The 22,487-nt window shown below is 43.0% G+C and overlaps 1 protein-coding gene across 2 annotated transcripts in view; it reads left to right on the forward strand.

The window, feature by feature from the left end:
- FANCG (FA complementation group G) overlaps positions 1-22,256 on the forward strand; it is a 288,288-nt gene extending 266,032 nt beyond the window's left edge. The window contains exons 12-14 of one of the 2 annotated variants that reach the window (XM_078674680.1): positions 7,954-8,115; positions 18,797-18,926; positions 21,398-22,255. In XM_078674680.1, coding sequence (XP_078530806.1) covers positions 7,954-8,115; positions 18,797-18,926; positions 21,398-21,506 — 401 coding nt within the window. In that variant the 3' untranslated portion in view covers positions 21,507-22,255. Of the gene's footprint in view, positions 1-7,953; positions 8,116-18,796; positions 18,927-21,397 lie in introns of both variants that reach the window. The other variant, XM_078674679.1, reaches the window with a different exon arrangement.
- The last annotated feature ends 231 nt before the right edge of the window (positions 22,257-22,487 follow it).

The following is a 22,487-nucleotide window of genomic DNA, read 5'->3' on the forward strand; positions in this document are numbered from 1 at the left end:
CTACTCAAGGCCTGGCTCTTTGACCTCTAGCAGCGGCCCCCTCCCTCCCCCCATCTGCCCCCCCAGCGCCTTGAGACACTTGCGGGTAAGTAGTGCGCCTTACAAATCCTCTGATTGATTGATTGATTGATTGATTAAAGTACCTTCAGGACAGAAAAAATAAGTCTCATCAGCACATGAAGTTTGACATGACATCAGGGAACATTTCACCAGGGCTAGGGGCTAGTAGTGGTGTTCTCAAGGTAGACTCATGTCAGACATAAAGCTCTCGTGCAGATATCTCAAAAAGAAAATTGTTACTGATAGCAATTTTAGAGGACTTATAATAGTGATCATATAGGTAGGAATATGGACAAAGCACACTGGAGGCTTAAATCTGACATGCAAAACTCTGTACTAACAGCGGTAGGCACAAGTTCTGGATCTCGGCACTACATTTCAGTGACACCCAGAAGTTAATCATTTGAAAGAGTCTACAGACTAGAAGGGTAATCATGTCACAATACAGGTAACTTTGTCCTACTTTATTGTAGAGGCCCTTTTTTTGACAATATGCTTAACCAATATAACCATTGTGTCTCTAATCGCTGTTGTGTTGTTTCACAAAACCAGTAAATACCTTTATACCTTGGGGGCTGAATCATTTAATTACCATCTAGGGTATTTATGCGCTTTATAATTAAAAGATAACCTATACAAATAAAAGAGGAGTGCATGTAAAATCGTAGGCGAGATAAATCACAAGTAGAGCTTGAAGAACCATCATTGAGTAGACCTTGATAGAAGAGGAGGAAGTGGTAGAGAGGAGTGGACGCCTTCAGTTGAAAATGGAAAGTTATGATTAGCTCACGCAGAGATGGAAGAGGTGTGTCTTTATTCATCACAAGAAGTCTTGTTTTGGATCCTAGGTAGGGTGGTGTGTTTGTTTGACAGCCTTAAATATGATGCAGCAGATCCTGAAGGCAATTTAGGCTTGTAGGGGGGCCAAAGTAGTTTTTACCATGATTTTCATAAGTGCCACCTTGGTGGAATTTGGGGAAGCGAAGCACATGAAATCTGGATCCATTCTACAGTGTCCAGCGCCCATCTATCCTTGGTTTCCCTCTGGCACGCTGAGATGGCTCGAATTGCCCCATGCACTAGATAGAGGATTTCAGCATTTCTATCCCACTATGTTTTATATATGAGGAAGTGTGGAGCCTCTTGAATGATAACCTGTTGAGAGCTCTTATGAGCTATTAAGCTAGGGTTTTCTTTTAATCAGAGTATTTAAGGGCCCTGGGGATTATTGTCCGGTTTCCTCGCTGTATGTGTCAATCCCGTTGCATGTCAGTAGGGAGTATATTAAACAGCGAGCGTTACCTCTTCCTTTTACTTTCAGATCATGCTGGCATCTACTGTTTGTTATAAATATTGGAATGAACTAATTTAAAGATGTTATATTTGATAGTTCATATTTCCGTAAATAAAGACCATAATAAAGTCAAAACATTTCACAATTTGAAACTATAGCTGTGCAGCCATTTCTTACGAAGGCAAATCATTTCTTTACGTGCTGCATGGATGCTGTACATTCAGAAAACACAGCAACGCCTCACTGGCCATATATGAATCACAATTATTTTACTTTTTCAACACAGGAACTGCATTCAAAATTCAGTTTGACATATATTTTCAATGAATAGTTGTATAACATTTACTGACACTGCATTTTCTAAATTGCTCAATAATGTCCTGAAAAAAACATGTTCTTTCAATAAATGATCTTGTATAAAGCATTGAAAAAGAGACAATCCGTGTAGTCACCAACGAGCCAGCAAGAAGATTTTTTAGAAATAAATCTATCTTTCACAATGTAACATAATGTTACATAAGTACATGTATTTGTCCATTCAATGCCACAATGCTACTCATGTATTACGTGTCGGCATGTTTCGACCTCAGCTGTTAGGGGCACCATTCATAGAGGTCTTCCTCAGGGCCAAGGTGAGGTTTCCGTGTCAGGATACAATATCAAATGTTGTAGATCACTGGAAACTGATCGCTCATAATGCAAGAACTGTCACTGTCCATTGAGCTCTGCATGAACCTGGCCGCTCATGCAGTTAGATGTCTGCCTTGTGGTCAGCACGTTACCACCCAGGTTCTCAGTTTGGGGATCCAACCATTAGCAACGCCCCAGTCACTCCTCCAGGAGTTTCTGTGCGTGCTGTGGCTATGGTTTACACTATGGTGAGCGGACTTTCCCAGTGATCCGGTTGCTCCTCCGGGTGCTCACCTGGGCAAACAAACCACTTGGGGTGTAATATGTGCAAAACATGAGACTAATCCACTACTTGAAGGAACTCAATGAGACTAACTTACCCAGAGTGGCAATGGGAAATATTATAGAATGCTCTGATTCCGACTCGCGGTTGAGGCAGGCTTCCCTTTGTAGTCTCTTTGCTTTGGATTCTCTTTATGTTCCTAGCTTTCGCCTTCTATGTGGGTCAAGGTTTCTACAATATGTTACCGCTTAGGAATATCAAACGAAATCTGTTTGATAGAGGAGAACAGTGTACTTTCTTGTAATCCTCATTTTCCATCAGCTCTGAATTTGTAAACATCCCAGTTGCCTCCTCTCGAATCATACAGAGTAAAGGGGTCATCGAAGAGCCTTCCTAAAACTGGCTTTCAAAGTCTCATTTCCTGGCAGACTGTGCTTTGCAATATACGTGATGTGCATGATGGGCCAGGAGCAGGCTTTTGCAAAGTGTTGATTTCAGACTGATTTGTTTGAAATTTCTTTGTATAAACTCGCGTCTTTTTATGTCCTTCGCTTTAAAAAAAACACTGAATATTGCTTTCTGTTCTCAGTTGATTTCAAATTTAAATTATATGTATTTCTGTGCTCTGGGTTCCTGTACGTCTTTAATAACATGCTACAGTTTATGAATTAAGAGAAAATACCCCAGGAAACCTAGGATTACAGGTATCTTGTTCCCATACCCCAATAGGATTAGCCAAGTGGGGTGGTAAACGCAGAAGCTGTAGGTGAACAGGATGAGCACCAGCATACCTACCCAGCTAATGACGACACAAAACCTGTGCTCACTGTTAATCATGTATTTATTATATTTTTACTGCACACACAGCATCCTTAACTGTGTTTTGGTGCCGAACAATAACTGTTATTGGTGTATATTGAGTAAAAGCAGCGCCAAAACCAAAGAAACCAGTAATATGCACTATAAAATGAACCCATTTTGGTTTTGTTAGTAATGGCTATATTTCATGCATGTTAAGGTAGCTGATTAGTGTTTCTCAGTGGTGTGAAAAGGGGGAATGAATCACATATGGGTCTAAGAATAATCCCTATTCATATTCGCAGACACACAAGTGGGGCAAATCTCCATTCCAAATGCTCGACCTCTCCCTAGCATCTGAGGATAATGTGCTTCTCACCTATAGGTAGATCCCTAGTCCGAGATGGGCATTTATGGGCTATACACTAATCTGAATACCATCATCCAAACACGCTCTATCCCCAGCCCAGCCAGCTGGGTCACCTTTAAGGTGAGAGGGCAGCACCTTGACTAGATCTCTGTTTTATCTTTATTGGGCTGTGTCCCTCGTATTCTTGTCTGTGGGGCACCAAGTTGATTGCTGCTGAGGGTCCTTGTGAGGAATCTCCCACACATTGGCTGGCTTCAAGATTCTGCAGTCAGCCCTCATCCTGGAGTATAGCATGCCTTGCTTCAATATAATAGTCAAACCAGAAGCAGAGTAGCCTATGTACTGTCCCAAACATGTTGTCAGCTTTTAGATCTTCCTGAGCATCAGAATTGTTTTTCTAACGAAGGAAGTTGAGTCTGTTTGTCATCCTTCCAATGCTGATAAATTGAGTGAAAGTAAGACCTGTAACTAATAGCCCTTAGGAATAGCAAAACTGTGGTATAATGCACTAGAAAATATAAGCATTGTTTTGTTAAACACCTCAGTGTGCTGCTGTGCAGTTTCTCACTGCTTCGACTTCTCACAGGACTCTTGCTCTCCCACCCAATGTTCTACTCAATCATATATTTCCATACACACCAATGACAACTAGGCAGCTTCAGGCAGTTCTATCTGCACGTATCTGTTGCTATTCAGATACTATAGTGCCAGACATTCAGCACACTCGTATCCTTCCTGGCATTTTTAGGGCTCGCCTGGCGTTGGAGCGCGAAGCGCTCCCGCCAGCGAGTTCTATAGTCACCTTCCTCCCTGCCAAGGGAGTGTGAGCTGTGAACGAGCAGCTCTAGACCTGTGAACGAGCCGACTCAGGTCCGTGAACGCGCGGGAACGTCAATGTGCACGTTCACGCGCATCACGCTCCTGTCCTCCCGCGTCTCTGCCGAGGCGCGCTCCAGGCCGACTTGCGGTGTGCGTCACAGCGTGTTCCAGCGGCCGGAGGTAGGTAAGTGAGGGCCGGGGGGGATTTGTTTGCTTGTTTGTTGCTAGCTTGTGATTAAATGTTTTTTTTAATGAGGGCAGACAACAGGAATCGCCCGTGTTGTGTGGCGATCTTGCGGCCCCTGTGAGAAGCGTGGCCTTGGAAACTGGGCTTCACATGCGTGGGCACTATTTTCGCTGAAACTTGTTTGTATTGTGTGCTTTCAATTTCAGATCCCCCTTTGAGCACTGTGAGAATGGGGCAGAAAAGGAACTGCAGCTGCTATTCCCACTTCTGCTTCGGCTTCAAATAAAATGACAGAGCGAACTCAGATCGCCCAGAGACACCGCCATCAATTAATTTCCACAAAGCCCGCGCTTATTGTACACTGCTTACATGTGATGCAATAAAAAGTGATATTCCACCCCCTGCCCCCAAAATTCTTCCAGTAATTAGCACATTTTAGAGTGTACGCCGCTGTGATTTCAGCAAGAGTAGTGCTTGATTTCGGGGGCGGGGCTGGCCATTTCCAAACAGCAGGGAGGGTTACATGGGGGGTGCTGTGGCTGTGTTACTTGGTCTCCCCCCTCGACGTATACTCACTGCAGTGCTTTTAAATACTTAGGATGTAGGCGCTGGGGAGGTGACGTAGAGAACGCATTTGCTGCACCCCAGAACCCCGGCAAGGGGTCCATCATGGAACCTGAACAAGGAATAAATCTGCCTACAAAATCAAACTCCACTAGCACACCGATTTGGCGATGATGTCAGCGCAATTACTCCCCCAATTCAGATATTTTAGATACGAGGGAGGGGGCGAGTTTAGGGGGTCTTCCATTGTGAACACTTATTCGTAGTGCCTTAAAGAGGACTAATTTACAGTTTAACAGGCTGACCCTGCTTTCGAATGCATTTTTTGCTCAGTGGCTTTCCCAAACCCTGGTACGACGCACGCACCATTTACGATCGGGCACTTTTCTCAACGTTAAAAATAGATATATATTTCAGGTGGTACAGCTGAAAGACGGTGTGGCGCAGCGGCCAGACCAGCCGACTCGGGACCCAGGGGTCCCGGTTCGAAACTCGTAACGTCCTGAGAGTCTGGGAAATTCACTTAACCTTCTCGTGCCCATGTACAGCGCCTGGATGCGCTCACCGGGGATAAGCGGAGCTGTATACAGCTTCAAATTAAACCAGTTCAGGTACACACATTCGTTACCTAAGCCACACTATTATTGTTTAATTGCGGCACAGGACGGCTCACTTGAAATTAAATTCTGTGGTGGTGAATGAAACAAACTTCTGTGGTGGTGAATGAAACAAACATTAAAGCTCCCCCCCCCCCCAAATCCCATCATGGCAGCCCAGCCATCGAAGTCACCGAGAAGCATTAATTAAATGCAATGTATTCTCTTTTCGGTGTCTGACACGCTGCAGAGGAATGCCAGCTAATCAAGGGGTGTTAATTGGGGCCAGCCAGACACTTGGCTTCCCATTAAACACCGCCAGCACTTTCTGCAGGGAGCAGGGTTGTGGGGGTTAAAAGACAGATAAATAGCAGTTCAGGCGGGGGTCCTCGGAAGATGCTAGTTCTTTAGCTGTCTTCGTGTCTGTATTGTGTCTTTGTGTGTGTGCGCCAGTGTGTGTTTGAGTACTTAATTTTGAATGTATTTGTGTGTGTGTCAGGGTGTATTTGTGTGACTGTTTGTGTGTGTGTGCTTTTAAGTTTGACGGTATGTGTGTGCGTGTCTGTCTGCGCGTGCGCTTGTTTTTCTTTGCTTTCACAAGTTCAAGTCGGTTCAGCACTGCCTCCTGCTCTCCTTAGGCTCAGTGCCGAATATGTGTCTCTGCATTGTGACAGTGAACCTCGAGGGCTATATCTGTAATGCTCCAAATCTGAGACGCAAAGCTAAACAGCTACACTTTATTCACACCGAAGTTGTCACCTTTCTGTGAAAAACAGCTGCCATTTGCTGCAGTAGAAGTGCCAACTCTTGGAATGTGAAAACAAATTCTATAAAACTCAAAATATTCTTTTGCACCATAGCAATCATCTTTCTATTTGTTTTAATAATCATCTAGATATTATTTAGACAACTTTAGCAAACACTTTTAATTGATTTCTTCACACTGTTTTGGGTATAGATTTCATATGGTATAAAATACTGGCTTAAACTGTTTAGGGACATAAAAATATGAGCCAGCCAGGTGAAGGGCCATAAATGGCCAGGGTGCATTCCCACGGCTGTTCTTAAGCTTCCAAATTATTCCTTATAGTGCGTCAGGGCGTGTCATTTTAAAGTAGTGTAAATAGTACTTAATCATCCTTTCTAATTTATCCTTAGTTTACAAGTGTCTCTCTCCTTTTAATTGCTTTCACTGGCCTGACGAACAAAAAAAGTCTCCGCTGAGTTTAATGTGGTCGCTTGCTTTTCAAACCTACGTCACAATCCAAAAAACGTGTTCATTCTTCATTTACCTAAATGGTCTCCTCCTCTCAAATGTCTAATATCACTCCCCTTTTCTTAATCAAGTGGTTCACAGCTATAATTATGAACGTTGGGATCCTTCAGGTTATGTGATTAAATCACTTGTAGGCATCAAAGTTGTGTGCGTGTGATATCATAAAGAACATATATGTCAGCACCTTTATTTTCAGTGCCACAACATATACCTCATTCTGAGAGGGTTCACTTGTATTTGTTCTGCAATGACGCAAGGTCTCTGTCTTTAAAGCCTGCTGTGTTAGAGGCTCGGGTAACACCCAAGTACACATCAGCCAACCCCTAGCCACTCCGCAGTTGCAGTACCAGAATTCTTTAGTGTATTCAGTGATGGTGCCGCCACAAAACAATAATTTACAGTAGTTTGTTGGCTAGCAAACATGTACATTCCATGCAAGGCTGCTAGTAGGGCTGCGAAATTCTCATAATTAGGGGACATTTTGCGAAAAGTACCTACAATTGCACATAACTAAGGGAAGTGTAAAACCGGCATTTAGGACTAAATTTTAGCATGAAATGTGTTCTCATGTACATTTTCACCACAAGGGCGCATCCTCCGCTATACAAGCATTTGCAATGCAATAGGTCTCGCATTTACGCGAGTTTGAGCTATTTACATTGCAAATGACAATGCCTTTTATTTTTGTTTTTGTTTTGCAAACATAAATAAAAGGCATTGTCATTTACAATGTCAATAGCTTAAACTCGTGTAAATGGGAGACCTATTGCATTGCAAATGCTTGTTAACTATGGCGACCTAGTACGCATTCACTGACTGACATATTTATCCAGTAAGGGTGACACACGTAAACAACAATGGAATTTCATCACTTCAAGTGTATAAAAAGAAATCAAAGGCCTAACGAATAATAAAAAATCCAATGAGACAACTAGAAATTCATTTTTAACATGAATTTTCTTTTCTTCATAAATACTGCTAATACCTGGAAATCTACTGACATAACTTAAAGCAGCGTAGTGTTACTCCTTTTATTAGCTGGAAATTAAACTTGTCTTATTTTTTTCACAATGTAGGTACAGACTCTGAGACAGCTGCATATGATCCACCACGAGATGTGAAACTGTTGGACACTTTGAAGGCGTTGGCCCTTTTAGGAAGAGGCGCCCAATTTCTGGAGATGGGAAAGGAGAAGGACGCACTGATGAACCTGCAGCTCTGCTTGCAGGTGTCTCCAGGTAGTTACAGGCAGTAGATCTGAGCGCGGAGAATCGGGCTGACTGAGGGAGTAGATCTATGTTAAAGCAGTGTGCCTGGTGTTAGAAAGTGCCTCTTTTTAAGTGATGATCTGTTCACTTACTGGGGTAGAGTATAAACTATATGGTTCTAGAACCTCTTGTACATTTACATGCTATCATTAAATATAGTACCCTAAGATTGTTAGCAGTGCACAAGAGAGATTGGCCAAACCACATAATAGCCACCAAAAGGTATTGGGGAGCTAGATAAACAATATATGCATGTGTTTTTCTATCCTACATGAAAATAACAATTTGGATTTAGAAGTAGCTACTTGCTAGTCCTATGAGTATATCTAGTGGAATGAGGTTGGTTAACTCAACAAGAAATCCTACACAAGAGATTTGAGATACTCCAAATACAAGCTTGGTCGAAGTCTTGAATAAAAGCTAAAACGTACTTTATTCAGCATTGGATCTTTCATATATTCACATGCTTGAATCATTCCCTGTCATCAGACTAGGAATCCTTGGTACATTTAAATAGTAGAAACAGTGTTAAAATGGCCGAAGGCCTGAACAACAGTGTTTTGGAGCACAACCACCTTATTTGAAGCAACCCAAACTTCAGCTAATGAGTTGGAAATGCCAGTTCTCCTAATCCCTTAGAGGCCATCATAGTTCAGATTTCTTCCGCACATCATGTGTGAGGGAGTCCCCAGGCAGAGCTCTGCTCTAACTGTTCATGGAACTCAAGATTATTACTTTCTTGGTCTACCTTAGAACTGGTCCGGCCCTTCTTCAGCTTCTACAGTACTGTGAGTTGTTTTTAGAGAAATGTGCAATTTTCTACTGGAAGGGAGGCCCTTTGACTCTGTGACCAACTAGTACCATGGCTGATAAAGAGAAGAAATCTCTCTTCAATTCCTGTACATCTGTTGTGCAGAAAAATATCTAATCTGATGATTGCTTATCCTGGTCACAAGACTTCAAGCGGTGAGATATGTATCCTTTACTTGTAAGAATCTATAAAACAGAGGGAGAAGGTTGCCACTATATTTAGTGGATAAAGAGATTCTCTGTCCGTGCAAAATGTCATTATAATGATGACCAGCCATTTACAAAAAGGAATAGATCCTCTGAAGGTGCTCTGTCACCAACAGCCACAAAAAGGCCTTGTCGGTAATGACACTATACGTCTCCCTTACTGCTGTCATCTATGCTGGTGGCTTCGACCAAGATGTCGACTGATAAACGTCAATACTGACCTATAGACAAAGACGTCAATAACAACACCATCGACGTTGACATCGACATCAACATAGACATCAACTACAACAATGTCACCATCAATACCATCAACGATGATACAGTCAACGTCAACGCCCTCAACGATTACACTGTCAACAACAATATCATTGCTAGCGACTCCGTCAACGATAGCACCCTCGATGACAGTATTTGCTGAACCTGTTTTCTCTCCATTAAGGATGACAACATCTCTGCCTTCCCAAATGTTGGAGTCCGAACAGGAAGATGACAGTGACCTTGCTTTACAGCCTGCATACAGCCCAACACAATTAGATGTATGCAGCGTTCTGGATTTTGAGGATGAAATTAATAAGGACAAACCTTGGCACAAGTATGGATGAATATCAGTAAGAATATGTTCTTCATAATTCACAGTATTATGGACCACCATGATATATTAAGGAACCAGAGATGGTACAAGTACCTGTGGCTTTCCTATCTACTTTCCAACAAATGATGGACACTTTCCAAAGTCTGCTTCCACAGCAACCTGTGGGTCAGCCCCCTCAACCACCAATACCTACAGTACCTGTTCCCCACCTCCTTCTCCCACCCATCACCAACCGTCACTGCCACAAACTCCCCCAACTCTAAAGGAACCTTTTCAAGCACTGGTAGATAATCCTCTTCTCCCACTGCTGAGGACATGGAGGATGACGAGGATATGGCTAATTATTTATATTCCAATGTAGAAGAGTAGAAAGAAGAACTTCTTCAAGGAGATGATGGTGACATTAATTATAGAGATGATATCATCATTCCAAAGTAAAGGTAATATCCGACTGATTCATTGGATGATATATCCCATTTCCATTCCTTAATGGAAAGGGCTCCCAAGAAATTCAACCTACCAATCACAACAGTGGACCATTAATGCTTCCTTTGAGACGTAAAAGAACAGCCTTGAAAGCCTATAACATACATACCAATCAAGGATTTTGTCTGGGCGGAAGCTAATGCATACACCTGCTGGAATTCCAGCTGTGATATCACATTTGGAGAAAAAAGTACAGAGTCCAAGATTCAGCACCAGCTTGTCTGATTTTCCATCCAAAGCCGGACTCAGATATAACTTTGGTTGTTCGGAGGAGATCTAAAAACCACATTATACTATTGTCTAGACTTCCAGCAAGAGATAGTAGGTGTAATGACAATCTGAACTGAAGAATTAGTTCAATGGCAGCAACTTCTTTTAAGGTGACCAACACTCCGGCAATTCTAGGATGTTCTAATCCCCAAATGTGCATGACATTGCACCATTGCTTGATGTATTCCTGATAATAGAAAGGGGAGTGCTTAAAGTATTCTCGAGGAAGGAGAAACTATTTCAACAGCCATAATTGTTGTAGCATTGGGCGCTACAAAGTTATACAGTCGGTGGTCAGCAATAGGCAAAATGGCACTCTAAGGTCTATCACAAATACAAATCAGTTAAGGCAGGTAATCTGGCACGGTGCGTATGGTAGGGAAAAACCACCATATGGTATGTGACCAGCAGACCACTTATGCTATATATACAAATCCTCTGCACACGTACAGTATACTGCCGGATGGGGCAGCTCTTATAAAAGAAACTCCCTTTAATTTGGAAGCATATTTAGCTTTCCGGACAAAAGACTAATTGGTCTACCTCTCCAGGACCATAACTTATAGGAACCTCTTCCAGGTTGGAATTATCACCGGAATTAAGAGACTACTTGAAACTGACCTCAGCCCTGAAGAAGTTGCGGGGTAATCCACTGTAACAGCGACGAAACACGTGTTGGCTAAGAAGCCTTAAAGATCTTGAATTAAAGACATCTGAAAATATAAAGACAAGCATCACTGTGATATTTTATGTAACTTTATGTATTTACTTTTGAACGTTTGCAGACGATTGGTATATATTGGACGCTTCAAACGCAGTTTTTAAACAGCTTGCAGGAGGAGCAATTTTTTAGACGACCAGGCTGGCTCAGATCCACAGCCTTCTATCCCGAGGTTCAAATGGAAATCCTGGATATTCCTTTTGATGGCTTCACCTTGTTTGAAAAACATGTGGATGAGGTCCTTGTTGGTCTTAAGATGGACACTGATGCAGCAAAGGCAGTAGGTCTTTTACAGTGCCATAGATCTGGTTCATCCGATTCTTTTAGCTCATGAAGTTTCCAGAACTCAGAGGGTGGATTCCACCCGTATGGTGGTCAAGGTCTACCATACTATCCACAAAGATATTCTGGTTTTGAGAAGGCATATGCCCCATACCATAATCAAAGGCAAAACATTTGAAGGTTATCAAGATGCAAGAGGAGCGCTTTCAGTCATGTGCCAATGAAAACCACAAAAGAGCTTGACTGTCTGCTTTAGTCCCCCACCCCCACCCCCTCCCATCTCGAACACAGAAGATAGAGAGGAGAGTTCCCCTTTTACCCCTTGCTTGGGATTCTGTAATATTGGACAAATGGGTCAGGCAATTTGTTCACACAGGTCACCCCTTGCAATTAATTCAAAGACCACCTGTCTGTCTACACTTGAAGGAATATCATCTCTGTCTGAGGGAGCAACACAAATGGTCCCCAAATTACAAAGTAATCGAGGATTTTACTCGAGTTTCTTTTAAATAGGAAAGATGTCAGAGCATTGGATATCAATTCTGGGCCTCAGAAAGTGAAAGTTGAACAAATATCTAAAGAAACAATCCATTCGCATGGTTACATTTCAGGATTTTCTTCTGATGATGCTGGAATGCGATTACCTAGCTTTGTTGGATCTTCAAGAAGCATACATCCATATACCCATCCTACAGAAACACAGTACATACCTCCGCTTTTCAGTAGTAGGATAACATTTTCAATTCTAGTCACTTCTTTTTGGACATAAATCAGTGCATTTTGCCAAGTGCCTTTCACCAGTCGCATCCTTCCTCAGGCAACAGGGTCACCAAGTATACCCATACTTAGATGAGTGGCTCATCAAAGCTCCATCAGAGGAAGAAACAAATGCTTCTATGAAAACCTCCATTAAACTTATTCAGAAATTGGGTCCCGCGCTGAAGAAGGAGAAATCATTTTCAAAGCCCTGCATAAACATCCTGTTCTGAGGTGCAATATTAGACACACAACTGGGAAAGGCATTTCTATCTGTGGAAAGAGCAGCAAAGAGTCTGTCTGTAGAATATCCAGTCACGATCAGACAATACAAGTCCATGTTAGGTCTAATGTCACTGTCCACAGGCCTAGTCCCTTTTTGCAGACTCTGGATGAGACCCCTCCAATAGGAACTGGACATGCAATGGAAGCTAACGAAGGCTGATATGATGATCCAGTCCATGTCACAAGATATCTCAAACATGCACCTCTATGGTGGAAATTACCAACAAACGTTACTTTTTTCCAACCTATTTCAAACAAATAATATTGACAATGGATGCATCCAGGGTTGGTCCATGGTTGGGAGCTCCCCTGCAGGAATTGCCAACCAGAGGCATCTGGTCAGATGCAGAAAAAACCCTGCACATCATTGTGGTAGAACTCTGGGCCATTCTTCTGGGCCGGCAAGCGTTCCTCCTGAGATGGGCAAACCAGGCAATTCTGATCAGAGCGCAAAATTCAACATTGATGTTCTACATAGCCAAAAAAGGAGGAACTTAATGCTTATCTCGTTAAGAAGAAGCTCAACTACTATAGCATTGGGCCAATTCTCACGATATTGAATATCCCATGGAACACCTGCCAGATCGTCAAAACAATCTGGTGATTGCACCCAGTTGACAACTATCAGACTGCCATGAGTGGGAGCTACATCAGGATAAAGTCGATTTATATATTCTGACAGCGGAGTCAACCCATGATTGATCTCTTCACCACTTTGGAGAACAAGAAATGAATATACTTCTGAAGCAGATTTTGGCATCCAGAGACCCTGGGCAATGCCCTTTCGATCAGTTGGTCCAGAATCTTTGTGTACTCCTTTCTTCCCTTTCTCCTGGTCCCTAGGGTGTTGAAGAACGCAGAGACGGATTTTCACACTCTGATCCTAATGGCTCTGGCATGTCCACACCACTACTGTTACAACACAATCCTGCAGATGTCAGCACACTTCACTATTTCTCTGAAACTGCCCTCCAGACTCCTCTCCAGATGCCATGGAGACATAGTATGCCAAGAATAAAAGTCACTAAACCTGACCCCATGGTTCCTGACCACTTAGAGTTCGGCCACTGGGATGAACTGTATGACTGCAGAGACATTCTAGCACAGGCATGTGCTCCGGCATTTACAAAAACATAAATCTCTAAATGGAATCGTTTCAGTGTCTGTTGAAAAAAATGACGCTTTCATCCACTTCAAATGTAGCCTCATCAAATACTTCCATACTTGTTGGGTCTGGAAAAGAGTGGATTCCAATATTCTTCTGTTAGAGTCCATCTGGCTACAATATCAAGATTTAGAAGAACAAATCTATTGGCATCTGCTTTTTTCTTCCAACAGATCATAAAGCAATTTATGAAAGGACTTTTCAGGACATGTCCACCTGTACATCGCCCTCCGGTTCTGTGGAAGCTCAATACTGTCCTGAGCCAGTTAATGCAGCCTCCCTTAGAACCAATACACAAGGCACACTTAAAGTTAATCTCATGGACGACAGTGCTTCTCGCCTCGAAGGATGTCGACACCACACGCACATGTCACGGAGTAACGCTTGTACATCACCGGCAGGTGAATCTGACCTAACCCCCATGCGCGCCACTGGCGACCGATGCCCCACTGTGAGCACGCTACGGACACAACCACCCAAGTCGGCGACACATCCCCGTATCTGAAAGCAATGACCTGCATACGAAGACACACATGAACATATTCTCCCCCCCAGTTAGCCACGTTGGCGATATTTTTTGAAATTTCCTTGCTAGATGCAACAACACAACTGGTCACAATACACCGTGACACGAGAATTGCGGCTGCTCCTTTAATAGCCTGCAGAACGCATGCCTTTCTATGAGGAGACGCTTCACATAAAGGGTCAAATTGACATGGAATGAGACGCGACGGGCCCCCATATGTGAATGATACTGGGTTCCCACCGACACACATAAAGGGGCCACACTGCATTTCCAATGGATCTGAGCAATGACGTGCCCCAATGACATCTCGTGGGACACACACTTCTCTCACATGATGAGCTACCACCTCATGACATATGGCATCACCCCAGTTATTACACGCCATCCCCCCTTTAGCGGATGGTCCGTAGCTCTGTGGAGACAGGCAACACTCTTCAATATGAAGCACCATGAGGAACTGTTCTATGGTTTATATATTGTTTTCCTTCTCAATATCAACAGCAAAGACATGAGAAGCTCGTACTGTATACTGTTATGGCTGTACAGGTTCAATTGATATAACTCGCACACCTAACCTTTCTTTTACCCTCCTCCAACTATTCCTCTGTATTGCATTTAATTTTGTTGATATCTCAATAAAAATATTCAAACAAAAAAAAATGGACAACAGTGCTTCTCCTAGCTCTAATGTCACAGAAACTGGATAAAAGAAATGGCGCTGAGGAATCACCTCACAGGGCAAGGTGATTAGGGGCAAAGCAAGCTTTGCCCCTCCAGGAACCTTTCCTCTGGTTCACAAATGACAAGATAATTTTTACACTCAATCCCAAATTCATACCCAAGGTTCCTACTGACTTTCACTAAAATAACCTAATAATTCTGCCGCCTTTCTTCTCAGACCCATCTACATCAGCAGAAAGGTCATTGCGTTCATTGGACTTACTTCGATTTCTCAGGTTCTACATCGACAGAACAAAAGACAAACTCTCATCAGATCAGATATACGTCTGATCTTGAAAGCCAGGAAGAGGTTGTCCCCTGTCCAAGCAGAGGACACACGCTGACTCTCAGCCTGCATTGCCTTCTGTCACACCAAAGCCAAGCGTCCACTTCAGGGAAGAGTGAGGGTGTCCACTGCTGCACTGTGTGTGGGTCTGACTACGCAAGATATCTGCAGCCACCTGGAAGTGCAGAAACACATTCACGAAGCACTACTGCCTTGACATGGATGCAGAAGCTGATGCAGAAGTGGGACAGGCAGATTTTGGTGACCTGTTTTGATAAAGAGTAAGCCTGCTTCCCGCTTTTTATATATTTTTCAATGTAGACTGCATACTATTCTGATTCAAGCATGTAAATATATGAAAGATCCATTGTTGGAGAAGGAATTCGTTACTTACCTTTAACTTCAGTTCTCGAACATTGAAATCCTACATATATTCATGTGCGAACTTTCCTCCATTCCTGTCAGAGGTTTATTTATTACATACTTGTCACACTATGTGAATTCGGAGCTATGGTGGCTTCCAGGGGGATTAGGAGAACTTGCATTTCCACTGCATTGCCTGAAGTTCAGGTTGTTTCCAACAAGGTAGATGGGATGTACACCAAACGCTGTTGTTTAGGCCTGTTGCCGTTTTAACTTTGTTTGCTGCTCTTTAAATGTATCAGGGATTCCCAGCTTGACCAGTGGGGGGGTGACTTAAGTTTGTGATTATATGAAAGATTTTAAAGAACTGGCGTTACGGGCAAGTAACTAATTTCTTGTGAATTACTGCATCAATAGCTGAAAGCGCCTCTCATAGACCGAGCTTGTAGTTCCACAGAGGTAAAACGATTCATTTACTTGGCCCTGTGAGGTGATTCCTCAGCTCCATTTCTTTTATCTAGTTTCTGTGACATTAAGTGCTTTTTAATAGACTGCACCTCTTGGGGCTTAAAGTTATTACGTTTTACAGTTGAAGGTGACTCCCTGAAGAATGTTTTTCCTGGGCAACAAACAGGATTGTGCTTGTAGGAAACCTTCAGCCTGCAAGCCCTGGATCTGCCAGGTGGCAAGATGGGAGAGCTACATAGTCGTTCAGCTATCAGAAGATTCTTGGTTTTATTGGGCATCTGTCCCACCTGCCAATAATGTACATGTCGATTCCTAGGGCGTGTTCTTCCGCCGAAGGCCTCCCTCTATTTTACAGTCACATCAGGTGCTAAACCTCAAGAAGCTTGGGACTAGGCACCCGCCCCACGCTCCCATTTGAGCCTTTGTTTCCTTTATTAACCAGGGCAAGCCCCAATCCTCAGTCAGGCCAATCCAAGGCCCATTACTATCATTCAGTGCCTAGTTGGGGCCGATTCCCCAGCCCCACCATGACAAAGCCCCACCCGCCATCAAGGGACCATGAACAGGCACCACCAGCAGCCGACCATGACTTTGCCCCTTTGAGTCGAGGTGGACAGGATCCTCTGGGCTCGTTAGATCTTTTTTCTGGCCTGGTCAAAGTGGCTATTTTTCCATTGTGCCTTCTGGTCCCTAGAGATGACGCACGCAAGGTTGTCAGCTGTAGGTCCAGGACATATGGTTGTGCTCCTTTGGGCACGAAGCTCTACCTCCGACACCCAGATTGTGCACGGTCTGTGTGTCTCCCAAGGACTTTAGAAGCCGGCACAACTCACACAGGGTTTGCGGCTCGCCACCACTGTCGCACCCATATTCAACTGCATGATTGCCAGCCAATGATGGAATCAAAGACTACACTTCCATGAGCAAGATCTCAAATAAAATGCGATCCTCTCACTAACAAACCTGCTCCTTGTAACACACATAGCTTCTGTCGCTCTGTAAGTCTTGTGTTAAAGTCTTGTGTCACAGAGCTGTTTTTTTTATCACCATATCGGGAGCCCTCTCCCCCTGCTTTACAATTTTTTTTAAGCGAAAGGAAATCGCTAGTCGGGAAAATTATGCAAATACAGTGAAAAACTGACATCTCATATTTAAGAATTTCTGAAGCTACACTTCCACATAAAGCCCTGCAGGGTCAACCAGACAGCTTGTTTTTGAATGGAAAAGCAATCTAAGCAACTCAGCATCAACGCTCATCCTTAACATCCCCAGAGGTACCCATATCACACCCCAGCTCAAGAAGCTACACTGGCTCCCGATCCAGACGGGATGCCAGTTCAAGATGTTGACCCACGCATACAGAGCCCTGCACAATGAAGGACCAGCATACATCAGCAAATGCATGACCTTCCACCAACCCACCAGACACCTATGATCCGCCTCCCTCTTCCTCGCAGACACCCCCTGGATCCGCCGAGGCAACAGCGTGGGGCGCTCCTTCTCACACCTGCACAGCCAAAGCTTGGAATGACCTTCCCCTGCAGCTGAGGACCACCCCATCACTGTGGGGATTCCGGAAAGGACTCTAGACCTGGCTGTTCGAATTAACATATCAGCTCGAAGGAGCCTTGAGGCCATCATGGGTGATTTGCAATGCTTTATAAATCCTGATTGTTTGATTGAAGGATCTGACGTAACTGACTTCATGGGGAACTGCGCCATCTCTGACACTTTTTGTAGTTTATGGCATCATGCAAAGAAACTTTTTATTCAATCTTTACATTTCTTTTGGAAGTCCAAGTGGTAAGGGAGATTCTGTGTTCGTGAATCAGTAAAAATATCCATGATAGGGAAGTGGTATTATATATTGCAAAATACCTAGCCTAGAGTAATGGAGTTACTAGAGTGTCTTGCACAGGGAAGTTGAGTTTCAGCTGGGAGCCTCCAGGCAGTAATGCCTGGTTAGAAGATAGCAGCTATAATGATTAACTTGGTAATGAGGCCCTTGACTTCAGTGAAATGAGATGGGCATACAAGATTATGATTCTGAGAGGTGTCCTCAATGTAGAGCCTCTGTTCGAGGAGTCTTTCATAAAATCAATAAAAACCGGTTACAGAAAACCAGTGCTTTGTCTGTGTGACTGACGTCGTTTGGTCCCGTCTGTGAAGTATAAGAGAGCTTTGTTTGTATTTAGGGCACAAAGTAGCACAGTGCTTAGGGCAGGTTGATAAGTAAATCCACTGCTCTCAGGCCTAAATGTGAAAGTAAGGAATTTCCCGAATTACAGCGGCATAATTACAATTTCACCAAGATCTAGTGGTAGTTTTTGTCGACAACTGCATAGCAATGGATGATTGATCGTGCATTAGGTGTTTCTTTGCAGTATATGGTCCTGAGGCTTTGGCAAGGTACAAACTTGACCTCACTGTGCCTTGGTGCAGGTTCCTGCTCCAGTCACTTGAGGAAGCTGTGTCCACATAACAGCAGTGGAGTTAGTTTAAAAACACAAGTAGCAAAAGAGTCAACACTTGCTTAAACAAATCAAGCCTCACAATGTCAAAGATGAAGGAACACCAAAGAGAACACCCATGCTGGAAAAGGTTTGGCAAAGACAATTACCATTTGTTATGAGAGTGCTGAACTTTTCTGCTATGCTTATTGTGCATATTTCAAGCATTGATTGTAACACATGTTTCGTTGTACTTCGTAGGTCACCGGGAAGCTATGTTTCGTCTGATAACTGTTTTATGGAAACTGAATAGGAAACCAGAAGCTGCAAGTTACTGGCAGACGTTTCAAAGCACTCAAGAGACAGCTGAGCAGACAGAGGCTGCCATGAGGTATGCAGCCTAATATCTAGGCTATGGCATTTAACACTGAATACCTAAAAGAAATGTTTACAAAACAATAGAATTGTTACTAGACTTGTTAAAGGCAATAATTTACAAATCGTTTTGTTACCATGGATAATATTTGATCAACCAATATATTTTCGATCAAAGAAAATCTGAGGGATCAAATTATAAGTTGACCGCTGACCGCTGGAACAAAGCGGTGATTGGAAAGTCATGAGTTAGAATCTCAGCAAGGCCGATTCAGCCTTCCTTTCTCACGAATGGAGGTAATTTAAGTAATAGTAATGTCTGTTATTTACATTCAAAAGTCTTTCCAAATCGGTAAGGAAATTTAGAAATAAATTTGAGGGGCTGTATTGTGGTCATCCTTTCTAAATTGTTGCTCGTACCCTGATGTATCAGTGGTGTGCAACTATAATTCCGGGCGGAAACCATTGAAAAGTTATTGACTGCGGAGTTGGCGTGGTAACTTATCTGCAAATTGGGATACAAGCTTAGGATGTTCTAGACAATGGTAAAGATGACCACTGCTAACTCTCACTGAAACTTTTCAAAAAGAAAAACTATTTTCTTTTTAAAGTTGCCCCATTTACTTTAAGGAAATCAACCTGCTTTAAAAAAAGAAAAGCTTTCTTTTTTTGAAAAGCAGTCTGATGAATAATGTACGATTTCTTATTTTACAAAATCGATCTATTAGTTTGTAAGTCGTTTACAAAACAAATTGCTGTTTACAAACAATCGGTGCACAATTTACAACTACTTTTGGGACCAAGGGCCCGATTTATATCTTGGTTGTATGGATACTCCATCACAATGGTAATGTAGAATCTATACCACCAACACTGTGGTACGCCTGCCAAAATAAGATGCAGGTAAACCTTATGTTTAATCACAGTGCAGACGACTCCATCTCCCCTGTGATTAAGCCCCTCCAACAGCCCAACTGAGTACGGGCCATCGGAGGCAGACCTCTAATTTCGCCCACCTAATTAAGGGGCTTAGACACAAAGCGGCAGGCACCGCGCGTTGCCTGCCGCTTTGTGCATGTAAATGCTGGGGGGTACCATAGGTACCCCCCATGTGCACCCCCCGACACCCTGGGGGCCCGCAACGGGCCCCCAAACGCCAAAGACCACATGCTTTTCCACGGCGGAAAACCCGTCGTGGAAAAGCATGTTTCCCCATGCATCCTAATATGGCTGGCGGTGTCTGATAGACACCGCCACCATATTAGAGCTTTTCCACCGCAGCGGAAAACCGGCGGACGGTCTCCCCGTCCGCAGATGACCCCCCCTGCCATCCTAATCTGGCGGGGGGTCTTTTCTCTCACCGCAGCGGTGAATCCGCATCCTCCGGGCCGGCGGTGGCTTCCGCCGGCCCGGAGGATGCGGATTCACCGCAATCCTAATCGGGCCCTTAGATGGGCGGAATAAGAGGTCAGTTTCCACTGGCTCTCACTGCCAGGAAAACCCTGTTGGTAAGGAGCTGTGAAAACCGCTAAATGCTTCCCTCATTATGGGAAAGGACTCCCATGGCAAAGGAAGCCTTTTATTTTTTATGTTCAAAAAGTAAATCCAGCTTTGGGATTTTTGTTTTTGAAAAGAAAAAAAAAGAAATTGAAAGTGTGCTGTAGTTCTCCATCATGTTGGCGGAGCCGTATGACACACTTTCAGTGCGTTGACAGGAACTCCTGTGACAGGGGTTCCTGCCAATGTAAGAGCTATCTACTGGGCAAAAGACATCGCTAAGTTTATGGTAAAGTGGTAAAATAAATAAAACTGTAAAATACTCTGTCGTCCTGTTAGAGTAACCGCAGTCTAATCTGGCCCTACTTGTGCAGTGTGACATTAATCTGTTATAACTACTGCTAGTCTAACTGCTGAAGCCGGAACCAGCAAACGAGAAATTCATGAGTCTTGTAATTGTGCTAGCTAAGCGTAGGATTGTGTATTGGATACGGGTTCCCTCTCCCCTCAGATTCGTGATGTGGATTCAGGAGCTGGCCATGCGTTGTGATACGGAAACAATATTTATAAGACTGGTACATCAATATAAAGCCCATTGAAAGAAGTGCTGTGTAACAAACAGATTATATGGCATCTAGGCAGATTGTAATTCTAATATGATCTGTCTCGCTGATCATGGCTGAGAAATCATGGCGTAGAGGGTACACCACTCCCACGTACATACGGCACAATATAATAAGGCTTTCGGTCTATATGTTGTATTATGCATTTCATGGTTCAGGTGTTTGGTGAAAATTGTGGGAGAGTATTTTCTTGTGATCATAACCCAGAGACATGTTTTTAAGTTCCCAGCATCTGGTCTATATTCCTATATGGTTCGCCAGGCACGCGTGTGCCTGTGCAAAAAAATACTAATGAAACAGCTAGGATCCAATTCCTTTCCATTAAAAATGGCTTCCCTTATTTGACATGTTTTTTTCTCTTTTACAGATATCTGCCACTTTACTTAGTACCACATCTGAAGGAGAACATTCCCCAAGAAGAAATACTGAAAACGGAAATACAGGTCTATCTCCAGACAAACACCAAGGACTCCTAGTTTTGATTGACCTGGTGTCGCCTCCAAAATCCTTCCACAAACCTTCCACTCGTGGAATGACTTTCCTTCTGTCACATTCTCCTTAGCAAACTTAAGAGTTACTCCATTAGTGACCATTACCATTTTCGTCCTAGCATTGCAGACTTGTCTCTGCAAAGAACAATATTATTTGCCCATTTGATCTACAGATCCCTCCTTCTTCTCCAAACCAGAGACACACTTGTCTCTTTAAATCCAGACATCTTACTTCAAAATATCAGAACGTCTTCTCTCTGTGATATGTCTTCTGTTCATCTGTAAGTTATTTGCTGTAAATCTCAAAGCCCATTATTGATACAAAATGTTTATATATCTTAAATATAAGAGAAGGGTATTTTATTGTATATTTTCGGTTTTTTATAAAGATACATTTTCTTACTGTATTAAAGTTCAGTATGTCTTAAATTCCAGACCATGGCTTGGCCAAGCTCTAAGTTCCTGTTAAGCAAACAGAATAGTGAGAGCTGGCAGATCCACATTTTAGTGCGTAGTCTTCCTTCTTTCACCCACTTCCCGTTTGTAGAGGGTGATCGATTTCCCAGAGAAGGTGTTTCCCATTTTTTGAGACAGATCACTTTACAGGTTTTTCTCACAATTACATTGATCCGTTTGCCTCATAAATTCGAATTGCATTTTCTGACCTAATGCATTTCTAAAACTCTTTAGCCACAATTCTGAATTCAGGTATCAACTCCACCATCTCATGTAGATACTTGAACTTGTGAAGAAGTATTTGGGAATTTAAATCATAATTTAAATATCTTTTAGACACTTTCCACTCTTATATCACGAGTTCAGATCCACTAAGCACCTTGGTTGATGCTCAGCAAACAAGATTAACTTAGATACAATGTGGAAAGTGTATATGCATTACTAAAACCATAATAAAGTCGCCTTTTCTGTGTGGTCACTCCAGATTGTTTACCTTTTGCTGGACGCTAT

The sequence above is a fragment of the Lissotriton helveticus genome, chromosome 2_1 (assembly GCF_964261635.1).
Source record: "Lissotriton helveticus chromosome 2_1, aLisHel1.1, whole genome shotgun sequence".
NCBI classification, from domain to species: Eukaryota; Metazoa; Chordata; class Amphibia; order Caudata; family Salamandridae; genus Lissotriton; species Lissotriton helveticus.